This window comes from Drosophila suzukii, unplaced genomic scaffold (assembly GCF_043229965.1).
Source record: "Drosophila suzukii unplaced genomic scaffold, CBGP_Dsuzu_IsoJpt1.0 scf_6, whole genome shotgun sequence".
NCBI lineage: Eukaryota > Metazoa > Arthropoda > Insecta > Diptera > Drosophilidae > Drosophila > Drosophila suzukii.
Window position 1 is genome coordinate 2479691 of NW_027255938.1, and position 18745 is coordinate 2498435.

The 18745-nt window shown below is 43.0% G+C and overlaps 2 protein-coding genes across 2 annotated transcripts in view; both read left to right on the forward strand.

Annotated features, from left to right (window-relative positions):
• Positions 1-12166, forward strand: part of LOC139355036 (uncharacterized) — a 41916-nt gene extending 29750 nt beyond the window's left edge. Inside the window, exon 10 of the mRNA XM_070999314.1 lies at positions 12101-12166. Coding sequence (XP_070855415.1) covers positions 12101-12166 — 66 coding nt within the window. The remainder of the gene's footprint in view (positions 1-12100) is intronic.
• Positions 1-17532, forward strand: part of LOC139355016 (putative leucine-rich repeat-containing protein DDB_G0290503) — a 235034-nt gene extending 217502 nt beyond the window's left edge. Inside the window, exons 2-3 of the mRNA XM_070999297.1 lie at positions 16069-17076; positions 17130-17532. Coding sequence (XP_070855398.1) covers positions 16166-17076; positions 17130-17517 — 1299 coding nt within the window. The 5' untranslated portion in view covers positions 16069-16165 and the 3' untranslated portion in view covers positions 17518-17532. The remainder of the gene's footprint in view (positions 1-16068; positions 17077-17129) is intronic.
• Positions 17533-18745: the final 1213 nt, after the last annotated feature.

Sequence of the window (18745 nt, forward strand, 5' to 3'; positions counted from 1 at the left end):
AGCAGAAAATTAATTTCTATGTATAACAAAAATGTTCGCAATACCAAAATAAATGAATAAATGTATTATTATGCTACAAAATAAACTTCTGACTTTTTATTTCGAGTTAAAATTACAGATACGGAGAATGGAAAATATTTCCTTGACTCAGATATGTCGGCTACTTGCGAGTTGTTGCGCGGTCGTGATTTCAACCCCTATTATGGGAACGTCGTATGAGCTCGTATGAGGTCGTTGGCGTGAGGCCCATGATCTTGTCAATGAGCGTGCGCCTTCTGGGTTGTGCATGTGTCCCTTTTATTGCGGTCAGGTAATTGACAGGTGCTCATGTTCGGGTAGCTCTTGCTTGAATCCCTTTTATGACATGTTTATGACCCATTTGTGGAAAGGAGAGAATCTTAGACAATATACCAGTTAAACGTTCTGGGGCGGAAACAAAAATGTGTATTTGAAAATATTCCACATCTGAGAATCATTAACTTGTGAGATTTATTTTATTGGGGTTCTTTTGATTTCTAAATTAGTTTTACAATCATAGGAAACATTATTCCCCAACATTATCGGACATATTCCTCTAAGATAACCATCTTTGAATACTTTGGGTGTGCGACCTTTCACACGTGCACAGCAACACCTGTGATAATGAGGCAAAAGGGTACGTGATCACACCTTTCCCCAACATGATCGGATATGTTCCTCTAAGATAACAACCTTTGGATACTATGGTTGTGCGACCTTTCTCACGTGCACCTTTCTCACCTGACTATTAATTGCACATAATGAGGGGAAGGATACATAATCAATATTGCCACATGGGGATGGGGACATGGGGGCAATTAAGTATACTCTTTATAGACATGATCGTGACATTTTTATGACTTCAAAGCCCATTAAAATCAGTTAATTTATTGGATTATGCTAATGGTCCCAGAACCCGCATACGTTAATGAGGGGGGAGGGAGGGGCCGGGGGCCATTAATATGCTAATTGTCCCAGAACCCGTCTTTCCCTTTTACTACTAGGCGTAGAAGCGAAGCAAAGCGTTTTAGCCTTGGCGTTTAGCCTTGACTGTCCGCGCGGGGTAAACAGAAAATACGAGTAATGGTATTTATACACTTATTTACACTTACACTTCACTTCACATTTTACTGTATGCTTTTGATTTTAAATTGTGTTTCTTAAATTTCATGTAGTGCGTTGTTACTTGTATTTATGCTTTTTTGCTTACTTAATTTAATTGTCGTTCTGTTGTCTTCAGTGTATTTATACCCGTTACTCATAGAGTAATAGGGTAAAATAAGGTTCGTCGGAAAGTATGTAGCAGGTAGAAGTAAGCATGTTGAAAAACACCAAAGATATAATTTAAAAAAAAATTTTCCGATTATTCTTATGATATAAGATATATCTGATCCGGCTGGTTCCGACTTATATACTACCTGCAAAAGAACGAAGACTTTTGGGAAAGTTTCAGCCCGATAGCTTTAGAACTGAGAGACTAGTTTGCGTAGTAACGCACGTACAGACGGACATGGCTATATCGACTCGTCTAGTGATGGTGATCAAGAATATACGGGATCGGAAACGTCTCCTTCACTGCGTTGCAAACTTCTGACTGAAATCATAATACCTTCTGCAAGGGTATAACAACAAATCTATTACATTTGAGACGGAAAGATTGGTGTTCAAACACCTTAATCAAAATAAAAACAAGAAAGAATGTTAGCTTCGGCAAGCCGAAGCTTATATACCCTTGCAGCTATAATTATTAAATTTAAAAACACAAAAAATTATATTCCCAATAGTATAAGATAATATGTCAAAAAACACCGAAGCTATAATTTGTTTCATATTATTTTCCTACCAATTTTCCGATCGTTCCTATGGCAGCAATATGATATAGTCGTCCGATTTTGATAAAATTAAATTCGAAGTTCAGAACTAATTAAAAAATGTCATTTCCAAGCGTAGGAGGTTATATGTTAAAAAACACCGAAGCTATAATTTCTTTCATGTTATTTTCCTACCAATTTTCCGATCGTTCCTGTGGCAGCTATATTTTATAGTCGTCCGATTTTGATAAAATTAAAATCGAAATTCAGAACTAATTAAAAAATGTTATTTCCAAGCGTTGGTGCTTATATGTTGAAAAACACTGAAGCTATAATTTGTTTCATATTATTTTCCTACCAATTTTCCGATCGTTCCTATGGCAGCTATATGATATAGTCGTCCGATTTTGATAAAATTAAATTCGAAGTTCAGAACTAATTAAAAATGTTATTTCCAAGCGTAGGAGGTTATATGTTGAAAAACACCGAAGCTATAATTTCTTTCATGTTATTTTCCTACCAATTTTCCGATCGTTCCTATGGCAGCTATATGATATAGTCGTCCGATTTTGATAAAATTAAAATCGAAACTCAGAACTAATTAAAAAATGTTATTTCCAAGCGTTGGTGGTTATATGTTGAAAAACACCGAAGCTATAATTTGTTTCATATTATATTTCCACCAATTTTCCGATCGTTTCTATGGCAGCTATATGATATAGTCGTCCGATTTCGATAAAATTTAATTCAAAACTCAAAACTAATTAAAAAATGTTATTTCCAAGCTTAGGAGGTTATATGCTAAAAAACACCAAAGATATAATTTTTTTAAATTTTTTTGTCCGATTATTCCAATGGGAGCTATAAGATATAGTTGTCCGATCCGCCTGGTTCCGACTTATATACTACCTGCAAAAGATATAAGACTTTTGGGAAAGTTTCAGCCCGATAGCTTTAAAACTGAGAGACTAGTTTGCGTAGAAACGGACAGACAGACGGACAGACGAGTCTAGTCATGCTGATCAAGAATATATATACTTTATGGGGTCGGAAACGTCTCCTTCACTGCGTTGCAAACTTCTGACTGATATCAATATACCCTCTACAAGGTTATAAAAATGGTTTCTTAGCCATATAACATTTAAAGCGGAAGAAAATTTGAAAATACTGCAAAAAGGACAGTGTAAGCTTGCAACATTTCTCGATGACTTTGCAATTGACTTCTAAGTGGTTTAGTTAAAAGTTATAGCCAAAAAAAAAGGTTTCCCAATGATATCACTTTCATGGTAATGACTCTTTATTTATAGTTGCTATCTCCATCAAAATTTGTCTTACTATTCCTACCCCTGCTCTCCAAAATACTAAATTTTTGATTATGATCACTAGCCGAATTGATCCGTCTGTCGGTATATTTAGTATACCCTTTTACACTACGAGTAACGGGAATAAAAACACATCAGAAAAATTTTTAAAGAGCTGTTAAAGCACAACAAATTTTGGCAGGAATATAATTGTTAATTGTTTTTATTCGGTAAATCATTTCATATTTTATAAATTCATTAATTCAAAAAATTCATACAATTTGTATAATAGCAATGTATAATAAACTAGGAAGGTCACCCGAATCTTAACCTGCAGAAATCAGATTGAAAATTTCGGCAGTAGATCGTGTATATCCCTTACAATGTCTTGTCCTTATCTGTGCTTCCTATATTAAGTTTAAATCATTCCTCATTTTCCCGCCACTATAGAGATAGAGGTCTTGGAGCGTTTTTTTTGTGGTCTCACCAAGAGGGAAGTTAAAAAAAATGTTGTAGCTTTATAACAAAGTGCAAAACTCAAACAACCAAGATTTTTGTAAAAATAATAATAATAATATAAAAAAACATTGAGACAAACAACATTGAGATACAACAGTTTTAATTATTTTATTTTTAAATAATTTAGCTGTTTTTTCCTTTTGGGTACTTCAATATTTTATCAAATATGGATAGGTTAGGTTAGGTTAGGTTTGGGCGGCTTTCGGACTATCCGACACACTTAGACTTCTATGGGTCCATTGTGAACCGCATGATCTCGATTTTCCTTCTCTAGGGTCCCGTTTCTAATTTAATAAAGGCACTTATGATTTTGAGATTAGTCTCCGATGTTTCGGTAAGACCGTCGATGAAGGGACTTCTTAACTGTTTCAGTCTGAGTCTGCATACGGCTGGGCAGAAGCAGAGAAGATGTTCTACCGTTTCCTCTTCTTCCTCATCCCTGCATCTACTGCAGAAATCATTTTGCGGGGCTTTTAGCCTGCCGGCATGTGCGCCAACAAGCCAGTGGCCTGTAAGAGCTCGAATCAACATGCCACACTCTGTGCGGCTGAGTTTGAGTAATTTCGAGGTTTTTTTGTTGTTTGTCACAGGCCATGTCTGGTGAGAGATACGACACTGTGGTGCGTTTTGCCAATGGGTGTTGGCTAGTGTGTTAAAGTAGTTTTTTATATTTAGCTTGCAAGTTGCCATGGGCATACCGACATTTTCCTTTCCTGGGAGGAGAGGTTTGGTTTTGCCCTGCCTGGCTAACTCGTCCGCTATGCAGTTGCCTACGATGTCCAGGTTACCCGAAACCCAAATTAGCCTGATAGTAAACTGATTATCCATCTCGTGGAGAGATCTTCGACAGTCTGCTATTGTACGTGAGTTGGTGTTTGTCGAGTAGATCGAATTGATAGCCGCTTGGCTGTCACTATAAATGTTTAGGTGTCCTCTTTGGAGGCTTAAGCTCCCTAAACCGGTTAGTGCTTCTTTTATAGCGTGGACCTCCGCCTGAAAGACGCTTCATTTGTCCTGGAGCCTGAATGACTTCCTGATATCTAATTGTTCGGAGTATACACCTCCGCCAACTTGTCCTTCTAATTTGGAGCCATCTGTATAGAAGCAGATTGCGTCCGTCGTGCCCGGTTGGCCCTGCTCCCATTCCTCTCTATCTGGAATCAGGGCCTCAAAGGGTGTGTGACTATATTCAATGGATTTGCTAGATCCGTTATCTTCGGAATCGATTTATCTTGCTGGAGAATTTTAGCATGGCCATAATATTGGGCTTTCCACTGCCCTGTGCCCCTCAGTCGAATAGCTGCCGATTTGGCCCTTTCCATGCCTGCTAAGTCCAGGCTAGGGAGGTTCAAGATCGCATTCAGAGCTTCATTCAAGGTGATTCGAAGGGCTTCACTAAAACACATAGCCGTCATTCGCTGTACTTTGTTTAGAGGAGTCAGTATGCATTGTTTGTGCAGGGCGGTCCACCACAGAGCCACTCCGTATAGTAGGATTGGCTTGACTACCGCTGTGTATATCCAGTTGCCTATTCTAGGGGACATGCCACATCTTAGCCCAATTGCTTTTTTACAGGAGTAAAGTCGCTTTCTTGGTTCTCTCTTGGTTAGTCAAGCTCCATTTGAGGCGCTTTTTTAATACTAACCCCAAGTACCTAGAACAAGTTCCGTTTTCGAGGGATTTACCCCGAGTCCGTTCGCTATCGTCCATTCCGATAGTATTTTAGGTTTAGCGGTCATAAGATCGCAAAGTGCTTGTGGATATTTTCCATAAAAGATGATGGCGACATCGTCTGCGTATGCCACAACCTTACAACCTCCTCTTTCTAGAATCCGCAGTAGTTTAAATACTGCGATATTCCACAGGAGGGGTGTTAGTACACCTCCTTGCGGGGTGCCTCTGTTCACTAGTCTAGTCTGGGTAGAGGTCCCTAGTGTGGCTGTGAAAATTCAGCTTATCAGCAATTTATGGATAAACCCCACCATTGGCGGCTCAACCAATAGTTCTGTGACAGATTTTGTTATTGCAGTGGGAAGCACGTTATTGAAGGCTCCTTTTATGTCCAGAAAGGTGATCAGTGTATATTCCTTGATGCTGAGTGATTTCTCGATGCTGCTTACCACCAAGTGTAGCGCCGATTCGGTTGACTTACCTTTGGTGTAAGCTTGCTGTGCCTCTGATATTTGTGTCGGGGCTATGGTGGCCCTTATGTGTAGGCTTATCATTCTTTCAAAGCTCTTAAGCAGGAATGATGTTAGGCTTATTGGCCTAAAATCCTTTGCTGTGGTGTGAGTCGCCTTCCCTGCCTTGCGAATGAAAACTACCCTTATTTCTTGCCACGCTGTTGGTAGTTCTCCTACCGCCAGGATGGATTGGAAGATTTTCTTCAACCAGTTTATGGCTATTTGTCCTGCTTGTTGGATGTGAGCCGGTGTTATCCCGTCCGGTCCCGGGGATTTGTATGTGTTCGTACCCAAAGGTACTCAACATGACCACACCCAACAAATCAAGCAGTAGCCAAGTTGGGAACAGTACCAGGCGCTCAGTAGCACTCACGGTAGACTAACTCACCGTCTCACCGACTCAACGGCGCACTGGCCCACCAATACAGTCAGCATATGTTGCAGTGTCAGTACCACGCGCTCAGTAGCACCCACTGCATATGAGAATTGCTGATCAGCATATTATATATCTCACTAACTGACCTTCTCACCGATTCAACGGTACACTGACGCGCCAATGCAGTCAGCACATGTTGCAGTTTTAGCCGAGCCAACTGCACCATAATCATAATTCCCTGACCTACTTTAGATTATAGCTTATTTCACTAATCATTACACTAAGCTTCCGTGTTCCAAGTAGTATATAAGCAGGTATCAAATGAAGAATAAATCAGTTATCAACACACCTCTTAACTCCGAGGTTCTACTTCCTACATCTGTTAATAGGGCTCGTAATATACTATCTCAACTAGCAGCTAACCACGTTAGCTCACCCTCAGCGCAGCTCCAGCATCGCCTGTGGTCCGGCATCGCAGTAACCATCGTTACGATTGCCGCGACGCGATCGTCCTGCCAGCATAGCGTCCCCGTGCCAGCGACAAGTGCTCATTACCCCCTTGTCCCGCGGTGTGACCCGGAAGTGTCTACTTCGGTTAGGCACAAACATTGGTGACCCCGACGTGATCTTTTAACAACAAAGGATCTCACTCAAGCAACCCCCTTCCCACTAAAGGACTCACAGTTTTATCCAGCTTCACAGGATACGCTTCTTCTTCCAGCGTCACAGGAACTTCAGCTTAATCCAGCTTCACAGGATTCGCTTCTTCTTCCAGTGTCACAGGAACTTCAGCTTAATCCAGCTTCACAGGATTCGCTACTTCTTCCAGAGTCACAGGAACTTCAGCTTCATCCAGCTTCACAGGATACGCTTCTTCTTCCAGCGTCACAGGAACTTCAGCTTAATCCAGCTTCACAGGATTCGCTTCTTCTTCCAGCGTCACAGGAACTTCAGCTTAATCCAGCTTCACAGGATTCGCTACTTTTTCCAGCGTCACAGGAACTTCAGCTTCATCCAGCTTCACAGGATTCGCTTCTTCTTCCAGCGTCACAGGAACTTCAGCTTTATTCAGCTTCACAGGATACGCTTCTTCTTCCAGCGTCACAGGAACTTCAGCTTAATCCAGCTTCACAGGATACGCTTCTTCTTCCAGCGTCACAGGAACTTCAGCTTTATCCAGCTTCACAGGATACGCTTCGTCTTCCAGCGTCACAGGAACTTCAGCTTCATCCAGCTTCACAGGATACGCTTCGTCTTCCAGCGTCACAGGAACTTCAGCTTCATCCAGCTTCACAGGATACGCTTCGTCTTCCAGCGTCACAGGAACGTCAGCGTCATCCAGATTCACAGGATACTCAGCTTCATTCAGCTTCACAGGATACTCAGCTTAATCCAGCTTCACAGGACTCACAGCTTAATCCAGCTTCACAGGATACGCTTCTTCCTCCATCGTCACAGGAACTTCAGCTTCATCTAGCTTCACAGGATTCTCTTCTTCTTCCAGCGTCACAGGAACTTCAGCTTCATCCAGCTTCACAGGATACGCTTCTTCTTCCAGCGTCACAGGAACTTCAGCTTCATCCAGCTTCACAGGATTCGCTTCTTCTTCCAGCGTCACAGGATCTTGAGCTTAATCCAGCTTCACAGGATACGCTTCTTCTTCCAGCGTCACAGGAACTTCAGCTTCATCCAGCTTCACAGGATTCGCTTCTTCTTCCAGCGTCACAGGAACTTCAGCTTCATCCAGCTTCACAGGATACGCTTCTTCTTCCAGCGTCACAGGAACTTCAGCTTGATCCAGCTTCACAGGATTCGCTTCATCTTCCAGCGTCACAGGAACTTCAGCTTCATCCAGCTTCACAGGATACGCTTCTTCTTCCAGCGTCACAGGAACTTCAGCTTCATCCAGCTTCACAGGATTCGCTTCTTCTTCCGGCGTCACAGGAACTTCAGCTTAATCCAGCTTCACAGGATTCGCTTCTTCTTCCAGCGTCACAGGAACTTCAGCTTCATCCAGCTTCACAGGATACGCTTCGTCTTCCAGCGTCACAGGAACGTCAGCGTCATCCAGATTCACAGGATACTCAGCTTCATTCAGCTTCACAGGATACTCAGCTTAATCCAGCTTCACAGGACTCACAGCTTAATCCAGCTTCACAGGATACGCTTCTTCCTCCATCGTCACAGGAACTTCAGCTTCATCTAGCTTCACAGGATTCTCTTCTTCTTCCAGCGTCACAGGAACTTCAGCTTCATCCAGCTTCACAGGATACGCTTCTTCTTCCAGCGTCACAGGAACTTCAGCTTCATCCAGCTTCACAGGATTCGCTTCTTCTTCCAGCGTCACAGGATCTTGAGCTTAATCCAGCTTCACAGGATACGCTTCTTCTTCCAGCGTCACAGGAACTTCAGCTTCATCCAGCTTCACAGGATTCGCTTCTTCTTCCAGCGTCACAGGAACTTCAGCTTCATCCAGCTTCACAGGATACGCTTCTTCTTCCAGCGTCACAGGAACTTCAGCTTGATCCAGCTTCACAGGATTCGCTTCATCTTCCAGCGTCACAGGAACTTCAGCTTCATCCAGCTTCACAGGATACGCTTCTTCTTCCAGCGTCACAGGAACTTCAGCTTCATCCAGCTTCACAGGATTCGCTTCTTCTTCCAGCGTCACAGGAACTTCAGCTTAATCCAGCTTCACAGGATTCGCTTCTTCTTCCAGCGTCACAGGAACTTCAGCGTCATCCAGCTTCACAGGATTCGCTTCTTCTTCCAGCGTCACAGGAACTTCATCTTAATCCAGCTTCACAGGATACGCTTCGTCTTCCAGCGTCACAGGAACTTCAGCTTCATCCAGCTTCACAGGATTCGCTTCTTCTTCCAGCGTCACAGGAACTTCAGCTTAATCCAGCTTCACAGGATACGCTTCTTCTTCCAGCGTCACAGGAACTTCAGCTTAATCCAGCTTCACAGGATTCGCTTCTTCTTCCAGCGTCACAGGAACTTCAGCTTCATCCAGCTTCACAGGATACGCTTCTTCTTCCAGCGTCACAGGAACTTCAGCTTCATCCAGCTTCACAGGATACCCAGCTTCATCCAGCTTCACAGGATACTCAGCTGCATCCAGCTTCACAGGATTCTTTGTTTCCAAGACACACAATATGTCTATTTCATTCATTGAGGAAACAAGTCACACAAGAATCGATTTACACAATCGATTACTAGACACCCAAAACGAGCTGCAAGGGAAAATCCAACAGATCATTAAGAATTATGACAAGGATTCTTCCGACCGACGCCACCGAGACGGCTATTATTCCGGTAAGCTAAATCAGTTAAACGATCTCTGGCAGCAGTTTTGCGACCTAGATGATGAAGTCCAGCAAGCGGCATTACCCACTGGAAGTGAGTACTCTTCACGATTAGTAGCACTTAAGGAACTGGTCGAAAAATATCAGAATATCTTTCTGGACAACATGCCGACTGGAAGCGTCCGACTGGAAGGCCCCGAGACGAACTTCGGCCAACATCAAGATCACAACAAGAGATCAAGTCAAAGGAGATTCCACAATTAACACGGTGATCCGACAGTTGCAGAGAAGATGCAACGAATTGGAGTCATCATTAACATTAGCCTCGAACGCCCCAACCGTCACCCCAGCCCTACAAAGGCACCTAGATCTCCACTGTGCGTTGCTGAGGCAAGCCCACGACGAATTGGACAGCACACCTGGGGCCGCAGCCCTGGCAGAAGCAGAGCTAGCTCAATTCCAGACATTATACGAGGAATACGAAATGAACCTGCTTCGAGAAAATGACTCGCCAATGAGCCTAAACTTGGCACTTCCGCCAATAAGCATTCCGGAGTTCAACGGCGAGTATCTAGATTGGCCACGGTTCCATGATCTCTTTGTGGAATTGGTACATAACAAACCATATTCGGCCAGTCAAAAACTACATATTCTACAGAGTTCGCTTCGTAGCGAGGAACGTCTTGACAGACACAGCCTTCTCACAGGGTGGCTATGACGACACCTGGTTGCGGTTAAGGGCCAGGTACCAGAACGGCAAAATATTAGTATTCGCCGCCATAGCAAAAATTATTGACCATAGGCCTATAGACGGCTCCTCGCGTCAACTAAGGGCCTTACATGACACTATAAAAAACTCAATGAGTACTCTTAAAAACCTCGATATCAGCACAAAATCCTGGGATCCAATCCTGTGTTTTCTTATCAGAAGAAAACTAGACCAGCAGTCTCTAGCTGCTCTAGAAAATTCAGCGGATGCACCAACGGAAATTCCGATTGAAATATCTGGAATCGGAGGAAAGAGATCAACAGCAATTAGATCAACACTAAAACTCTCATCATGTACATCACGGTTTAAAAAACTATTAAAGGTATTTATTATGCCCACAGTCATTACAGACCAACCGTCAGTATTGATGACAACCGATCTTAATAATCCCGAGGGACTGCCGTTAGCAGATCCTGACTTTCGGCAACCAGGACCCATTGACCTAACTTTAGGGGTTGAAGTATTTTCTCGTGTATTTACCGGTGAACGTCTTGAACTAGGACCTAATAAACCTTTGGCCAAGGCACAAGCCTTGGTTATGTAATCACAGGTTATATCAATAAAGAAACCTCATCTGATACGGAAACCAACCCCAATCTAATAGAAAACAGAGATGATTTTGCAGGACCGAACGCTGCTTCTGAGCCAACGAAAGATAAAAATCCGATGAATATAGAACCGACTTCTCATCAATTCAAAACCTACAAGAAGGCTGACTTTGGTTCAACATTTCTATACTTAACCAAGGAAGATCTTAGTTTTGTTGGAGAACGTCCACATACCATAAACGTTTCAAATGATCAAGTTCTACGAGGGCACAATTTCAGTCCCCACGGTAATGTCAATTTTATCGCAAAGGGGAGTGTTAGGCAGCATCAAGAAGACGTGAAGGACCTGAATCACAAAAATGAACCGCAGTTGAAGGAAAGATCCACCTTGGTCAATGATTTGTTAGGTGCTTCCTATACAATTCGGTCAAGGGCTGACTGACATCACGACTTAATTGAGTGTACCCCTCAATGGGGGGAGAATGTTCGTACCCAAAGGTACTCAACATGACGACACCCAACAAATCAAGCAGTAGCCAAGTTGGGAACAGTACCAGGCGCTCAGTAGCACTCACGGTAGACTAACTCACCGACTCAACGGCGCACTGGCCCGCCAATGCAGTCAGCATATGTTGCAGTGTCAGTACCAGGCGCTCAGTAGCACCCACTGCATATGAGAATTGCTGATCAGCATATTATATATCTCACTAACTCACCTTCTCACGGATTCAACGGTACACTGACGCGCCAATGCAGTCAGCACATGTTGCAGTTTTAGCCGAGCCAACTGCACCATAATCATAATTCCCTGACCTACTTTAGATTATAGCTTATTTCACTAATCATTACACTAAGCTTCCGTGTTCCAAGTAGTATATAAGCAGGTATCAAATGGAGAATAAATCAGTTATCAACACACCTCTTAACTCCGAGGTTCTACTTCCTACATCTGGGAAGATGGCTCGTAATACACTATCTCAACTAGCAGCTAACCACGTTAGCTCACCCTCAGCGCAGCTCCAGCATCGCCTGTGCTCCGGCATCGCAGTAACCATTGTTACCATTGCCGCGACGCGATCGTCCTGCCAGCAAAGCGTCCCCGTGCCAGCGACAAGTGCTCATTAGCCCCTTGTCCCGCGGAGTGACCCGGAAGTGTCTACTTCGGTTAGGCACAAACAGTATGGTTTGAAACTATGAATGGACCATTTCACGTTGCGTTTTGATAGGAGTGGATCTAATTCGATTCCCTCTCCTGCTCCACTTTCAGGAGGACGACCTGTTTGTTGGATCCCCGGAAAGTGAGCGTCTAGGAGCAGGTCCAAGGACTCCTTAATGGAGTCTGACCCTGATCCATTTGCTTTTTGAAGATAACCCAAAGGCGTTGCTGTCTTAGAGGGTATTTTCCTGAGCCTTGCGGCATCAGTTGTTTTTTCTATGTCAGAGCAGAAGGTCTGCCATGCCGTTCGGTTTGCTCTTCTAATGGCCTTTTTGTAGGAGGCTAGTTCATACTTGTAGTTCAGCCAATTTGTGTCCTCATTTCCCGCCTTTGCTCTGTTTAACAGGCATCTGCAGCTGGTTCTGAGGATAGATAGTTGTTGGTTCCACCAGGAGGGTTTGTTCCTTCCCCTTGGTTTCCCTATGGGGCATGCAACGTTGAAGGCAGTGTTGCATCCCTCTGTGAATTTATTTACTGTTCCGTCCAGCTCCTGTGGGTTTGTGATGCTTTCTGACGGTTCCATGGGGAGGATATTCATCAGAACTTCTTTGTACCTGTGCCAGTCGGCTCGTCTGGGGTTAGCGAAGCTGACCGGCAAGGGCGAATCAAGGGACAATACGGTTTCTATGAATCTATGGTCCGAAAAGGAGTGCTCGTCAGAGACTGCCAAGTTTTTGAATGCGCCTTCGAGTGAGTCTGATACCAAAGTTAGATCTATGATCGTTTGGCAAGCTTTAGTTATGAATGTAGGGACATTGCCCCTATTGCATAAGAATAGGTTCGAAATTAGAATTAAATCAAAAAGAGACTCACCTCTGTCGTTGTTGTTTGGGCAAACCCACTGGGTGTGATGGGCGTTGGCGTCACAGCCTATTACCAAACCTTTCCTGAGCTTTTCGCATTCCTCTGCCAGTCCTCTGACCAGCGCATCTGGGGGGTTTTCCTTTTCAAGAGCCAAGTAGGCCGATAGGACCTTTATAAAGCCACTTTGCAGCTCCAGGCTTACTGCCGTGTTGTTTCCGTTGCTGTAATTGCGAAGTAGAAATATACTAAGATGCTTTTTGGCTAATATGCAGGTTTGAATTTAACCTTCTTTGGGGTCAAGCATGAGCTTGTATTCCTTTGTTCCTAGTCCAGCAACCTTGCCTCCTACTACCCAAGGTTTCTGTACAAGGACTAGGTCGACTCCGCCTTCGTTCAGGCGAAGCAGAAGAGCAGCGGACGCTGCTTTACTGTGGTGAAGGTTTATTTGTAGAAGTCTTAGTGACATCTACAGCTTCAACCTCCACCACAGTGGCGTCGGCCTCCTCTGTATCGCTGAGGTCTACGGCCTCGAAAGCCCGTCCGAGCGCTCGCCTCTCTCTGCTTAGCGACGAATCAGTAGAGTAGCCATCCTCCGGCCCACCAGGTGCCTCCAACTCCTCAGCAAGCACCTGTTCGGCTGGGTTGCCGGCAGAGCTACTAGCGGCGTTGGAGTCGCCCTTATACACCTTGCTGTGTATCGCACTGAACCCGAAGTTCACCACTCCTCGAGCAGTCTCGATCGGAGCAACTGACTCCTTGTTCAGGACCAACACCGCCTGGTTGACGTCCCCTTCATGCTCCTCCATCTTGACGACTTTTCAGTCCTTCTTGGGGAGGTGCGGGTTGCATTCTTGCAACATGAAGAGGATGTCCTCCGGCGCCTTGATCGCTGCTGGAAGCCAGATCCTGGCTCGGGGTCTACTGGGGACATCGCACCAGTCTAGTGCGACGATGCTCGCCCCTTCGTAGACCTCGCCGAGCTTGCTCGTCGCCTGTTTATACATGTCAGCCGACCGCTGACTGTCGCAGGCCACCACCTTGACGCTGCCCTGGTCCCAGCCCGCGTCCATGCAGCAGGGTGACTTGCCTGGCTTCTCCCGTACCATGCGCAGGCAAATGAGGAAAAGGTGAGACTCCACTGCCTTCCACTTGTTCCTGGGGATCCTGCCTTCCGGATTTCCCCTGTCAATCAGGTCGAGTTGGACACGGTTCTTCGTGATTTAGGCGAACGAGACCGATGGCTGGATCTTAGATCTCTTCGCCACCGTTTGAGACTGGGCTAGTTTTTAATCCGGACCCCCAGCCAGGCTGACTCTTTGCACGGTCCGTATTACACCGTAGTTCGGCCAGGAGTGAGATGTTGTTTGGGAGGGGAGATGGGTGGGTAATGTGTTGGGAGTGGGTTTGTGTAAAGCAACTATTTAGATGCGGCTGAACAATTCGCATCGTCGGTATTGCTTCGTTGCAGTACACCCGCTGGCTGTCCGGAATTGTTTATTTACTGGGGTTTCCGTCCACGATTCCGTGTTTGACTTCTCCCACCAGCTTATTCACAGTTGGCCTCGAGAGAGGTCGTCCGCTATCCGCAACCTGCGACCCGCTCGGTTGCCCCAGCTAGGCGACTTTGGAACCACTTCACAAGTTCCTCAGCCGAGCAAATAAGGATAATAACAAGATAGAAATTTTAATTATGGTGTTCATTGAAATAGCAGTCTTAAAAGAAAAATATGATAAAATTCAATATGGCTCATAAATAACTCAGTCCTACTTAATATCGATTTGATTACGACTCAATATTTTGTTTAGATCCGCTTTTGTAGTCCCACAGGATGCAAAAGGATAAGCTATGCTAAAGCGCACTTTGCGTTCGCCCTCTACAATTGTGGTTTTCCGTATCGCATAACGTTTTTCGGTCTTCGGTTTATAATATATGACATTGTAAACCATATTGGCTGGACATTTTAAGGGACACGGAATAAATTGAAACGTTTTGGCCTCCTTTCTAGGCTCAATCATTTTTTCCTTACTCCCTTGATGCAAGGAGTTCCTCTACCCAATAAAGTTAATTATACCCGTTACTCGTAGAGTAAAAGGGTATACTAGATTCGTCGGAAAGTATGTAACAGGCAAAAGAAAGCGATTCCGACCCCATAAAGTATATATATTATTGATCAGGATCACTAGCCGAGTCGATCTAGCCATGTCCGTCTGTCCGTCTGTCCGTCTGTCTGTCCGTCCGGATGAACGCTGAGATCGCGGAAACTATGGGAGCTAGGCTATTGAGATTTGGCGTGCAGATTCCTGAGCTTCTTACGCAGCGCAAGTTTGTTTCAGTAGACTGCCACGCCCACTATAACGCCCACAAACCGCCCAAAATGGTGGCTCCTACAGTTTTGATGCTAAATAGAAAATTTTAACTGAAATCTATTAGTCTTGTCAATACCTATCGATTGAGCCAAAAAAAATTTTGCTACGCCCACTCTAACGCCCACAAACCTCCCAAGAAAAAAGCTATGACGTCAGAGCCAGACAATGCGAAATGTTTTTACGCGTGTATGTGTGTGTATGTAAATAGTTGCCGGCCGAACTTAGCGGCAAAGAAAAAAGCATTGCCGGCGCTCAGAGAGAGCAAAGTCCGCGGCTAACTTATTCTATTGAATAATGAATTTTTCACGCCTACCCTAACGCCCACAACGCTTAAATCTGTCTTCCGCCGGTAGGTGGCGCATTTAAATCTCGCCTTGCTGCTTGCATATCTCCATTTCCCTTTGGTCCCTTAAGCTGAGTAACGGGTATCTGATAGTCGAGGTACTCGACTATAGCGTTCTCCCTTGTTTTTTTCTATAGTTATAGGGTATTATGGTTCAATTTATAATAATGGTCTTTATTAAACCCAATTTTTTATCTATATGTATTTAGTTTCGCTTCTGTTGCACTGCTATTTTAGTGAACACAGCTGTACATATGAGATAGAAAATAAATTTAACAGCTGTCGCCTAAATAGGGCTTAAAAGAAAATACAAGCGCCTAAAATGCATTTTGCGATATCATGTTACGGTTTTGTTCGTCTGTGTATGTCATCCAAATATTTCATACTATCCTTCATCAAATCTCCCCTACAAATTGAATAAAGCACAAAAGAGCTGCCTTGCCTTTTTTATATATATAACATCATTTGAAAATAAAATATTAATTTGACTTTCATCTTTTTTTAGGGAGCAACAGTTACTAAATATCTTTGAAATTTTAATAACCACCCTGGAAGAAAAACTAAAACGTATAGACAGTCTTGATAAAACAGTAGATCATATAATGAAATATATGGAAACTTTGCAAAATCGGGTAGTAAGCAACGTGGAAAAAACTGATTTAATTATATCTCAGCTTCATAAAATAGAAAAATCTATGTCTAGCGGCATGCCTGAAATCCAATCACCTTGTTTGGATTTTATAAACCAAACCACAAAACTAGTACACAATTCCTCAACCCTATTAAAGGAACAATTTGTTAAGTTGGATCGAAAAGTAACTGATATAGATAATAAGCTGGAGGGTCTTAAAGTCCAAATAGATAATAACTTGTTGCAAGTTGAGGACTTTAATGGCGAAGCTAGCGAGAAAAAGGACGTCACCTCACACGTAAATGACATTACTAAATCAATAAGCTATGAAGCAATGACACATGTGTCATCTGAACTAAGCGACCTTCGCGATTCAACTGACAGCATTGATAAAAAGTTACAGTTTCATATAAATATTGTTTCTGAAAATATTGGGAGAATGATGAGCATGATGCATGAGGTTCATTTTGCGGTAGTTGATAGTAACAAACAATTTGAAACTTTAAATGTAACAACGTCACAGCCACCGACAAAATCAAACAAACATGATGTTATAGTTAAAAAAATAAGACCAATGGTTGCTATATCTGAAAAAATTGATGAAGTATGTGGCGAAGTGGTAAACACAAGATCAACGGTAGATAATCTTCTTCCCAAGTCGGCTGCTCTTTTAACACAAACTCAACGCCAAGAACGTGCAATAGATGAAATCCATCAAGATCTTAAAACCAAAACGAACCTAATTATCAATAACTTAGATATGGTTGAAAAACGATTAAAAAAGCAGGAAAACTACGTTCAAATATTAGCTAATCTACCTGAGGCTCATGAGCTTGCAAAAGACAAAACGTTTAACGGATTCGTGGAATATGATTCAACAAAGTAAATTTGTTGCTATTTGTTTACTATATCCTCTAACCAATCTATATTTTAAGCCAATCTATCTTTGATGAAACTTTGAAAAGAGCCAATTCATCTTTGTCCCTCTCTTTCATTCAACCGTCCATAGGGACGACAATATCACCTACAACTGGAGAGAATATGCAGAGTCCATTACATGAAACATCGACAAACACCAACGTCACTTACCATAACGGTTCGGTAATTAATGGATCTAAGTCAGCGATTCGAAAAGATGGACTTATTTTTCCAAGCATAAAAAAAAAGCCATCTATTATAAATACCACCATTGTCAATGATATATTGGCGCTAAAGGATCTTAAAGTAAGTCTTTTTCGTCTTAATCAGAGAGCTGCACACATGCACAACGCACTCATACTAGGTTTATTTTATACCAAGGTATTCTTAAGACCTGCAAAGTAATGAAGCTGTGTTCCGATCACTAATTTTCTCTAAGCTTTCGTTACATCGCGAACCTGAAAAAAAATGGTGTGGTTAAAGTGGAAAACAAAGCATTTTAACTTCGACTCTAACTTTATATATAACTAATTTTCAGTAAATAATAACAAAAAAACAAGAGAGTACAATGAAAATTGACTAAAGTTAGGTTATATTGTAAAGATGACCGCAAAAAAGAAGAAGATTCGCAAAAAATCGCATTGGGCACACGGGTTTTGCCGTACGAGATTTAGTAGTGGACTAATGGGAGAACAGAAAGGTTAACAGCGCTGTTACGTGCACAAATTTTCAGTCCTTTTACTGCCATCTAGTGCTTTTCAAGTCGAGAACAGTCACTCCCGTGTCTTTCAGTAAATTAAAACTTACATTAATTTAATTAAACTAACATAATTGATATTGGTATTGAGTTTATTGGAGTGATAGAGAAGAGACGAAATGGACAAATTGCTTAAATTTTTAATTATTCAATAGAATAAGTTAGCCGCGCACTCTGCTCTCTCTCTTAGCGCCGGCACCGTTCAGTTCGGACAGCAACTATTTTCACACACACATACAAATATATTTGTTGATGTCTGGCTCTGACGTCATTGCTTTACTTCCTGGGAGGTTTGTGGGTGTTGGGGCGGGGTGGTTTGATCGCTGAAATAGATGAAGTCCCAAGAACGAAGGGTAAGCAAAAGCACGGGTGTACTTTGGAGGTTATTACGCGACGTGCCTAGGTGTTTATTGGTACACTTGTGGGAAGGGGAGCTATTCGAGTGGTGTAGGTTTATTTTACGATAGTTGTGTTGGATATAAGGTTACATATAGAAATTATAACTATAAGTGTTCTGCGTACGTTCTGCTCTTGAGTACGACTCTGTCTCGACTACTTTACATTTTTAGAGTCTGGTAACATTATAAAAAGGGACTTATTCTACACTAATATCGAAGGTTTGGTATATACTATATTAGGCGCTGTTTACAGTCGGCCTCTCCTGACAAATCTTTGCGTTCTCGCAGGATTCATGTGGTGGATCATCTTCCAAATCGTCATCTTCATCTGGCTCCTCCGGTGGCAGCTCACACCAGCGCTTCATCTTGTCGGACGAATACACCGACTTGTAGTGTCTCTGCTTTCGTTGTGCGTGAAGGATATCTTCTACAAGATATCTGTCGTTCGGCAGGACCTTGTTGATTATAAAAGGACCTT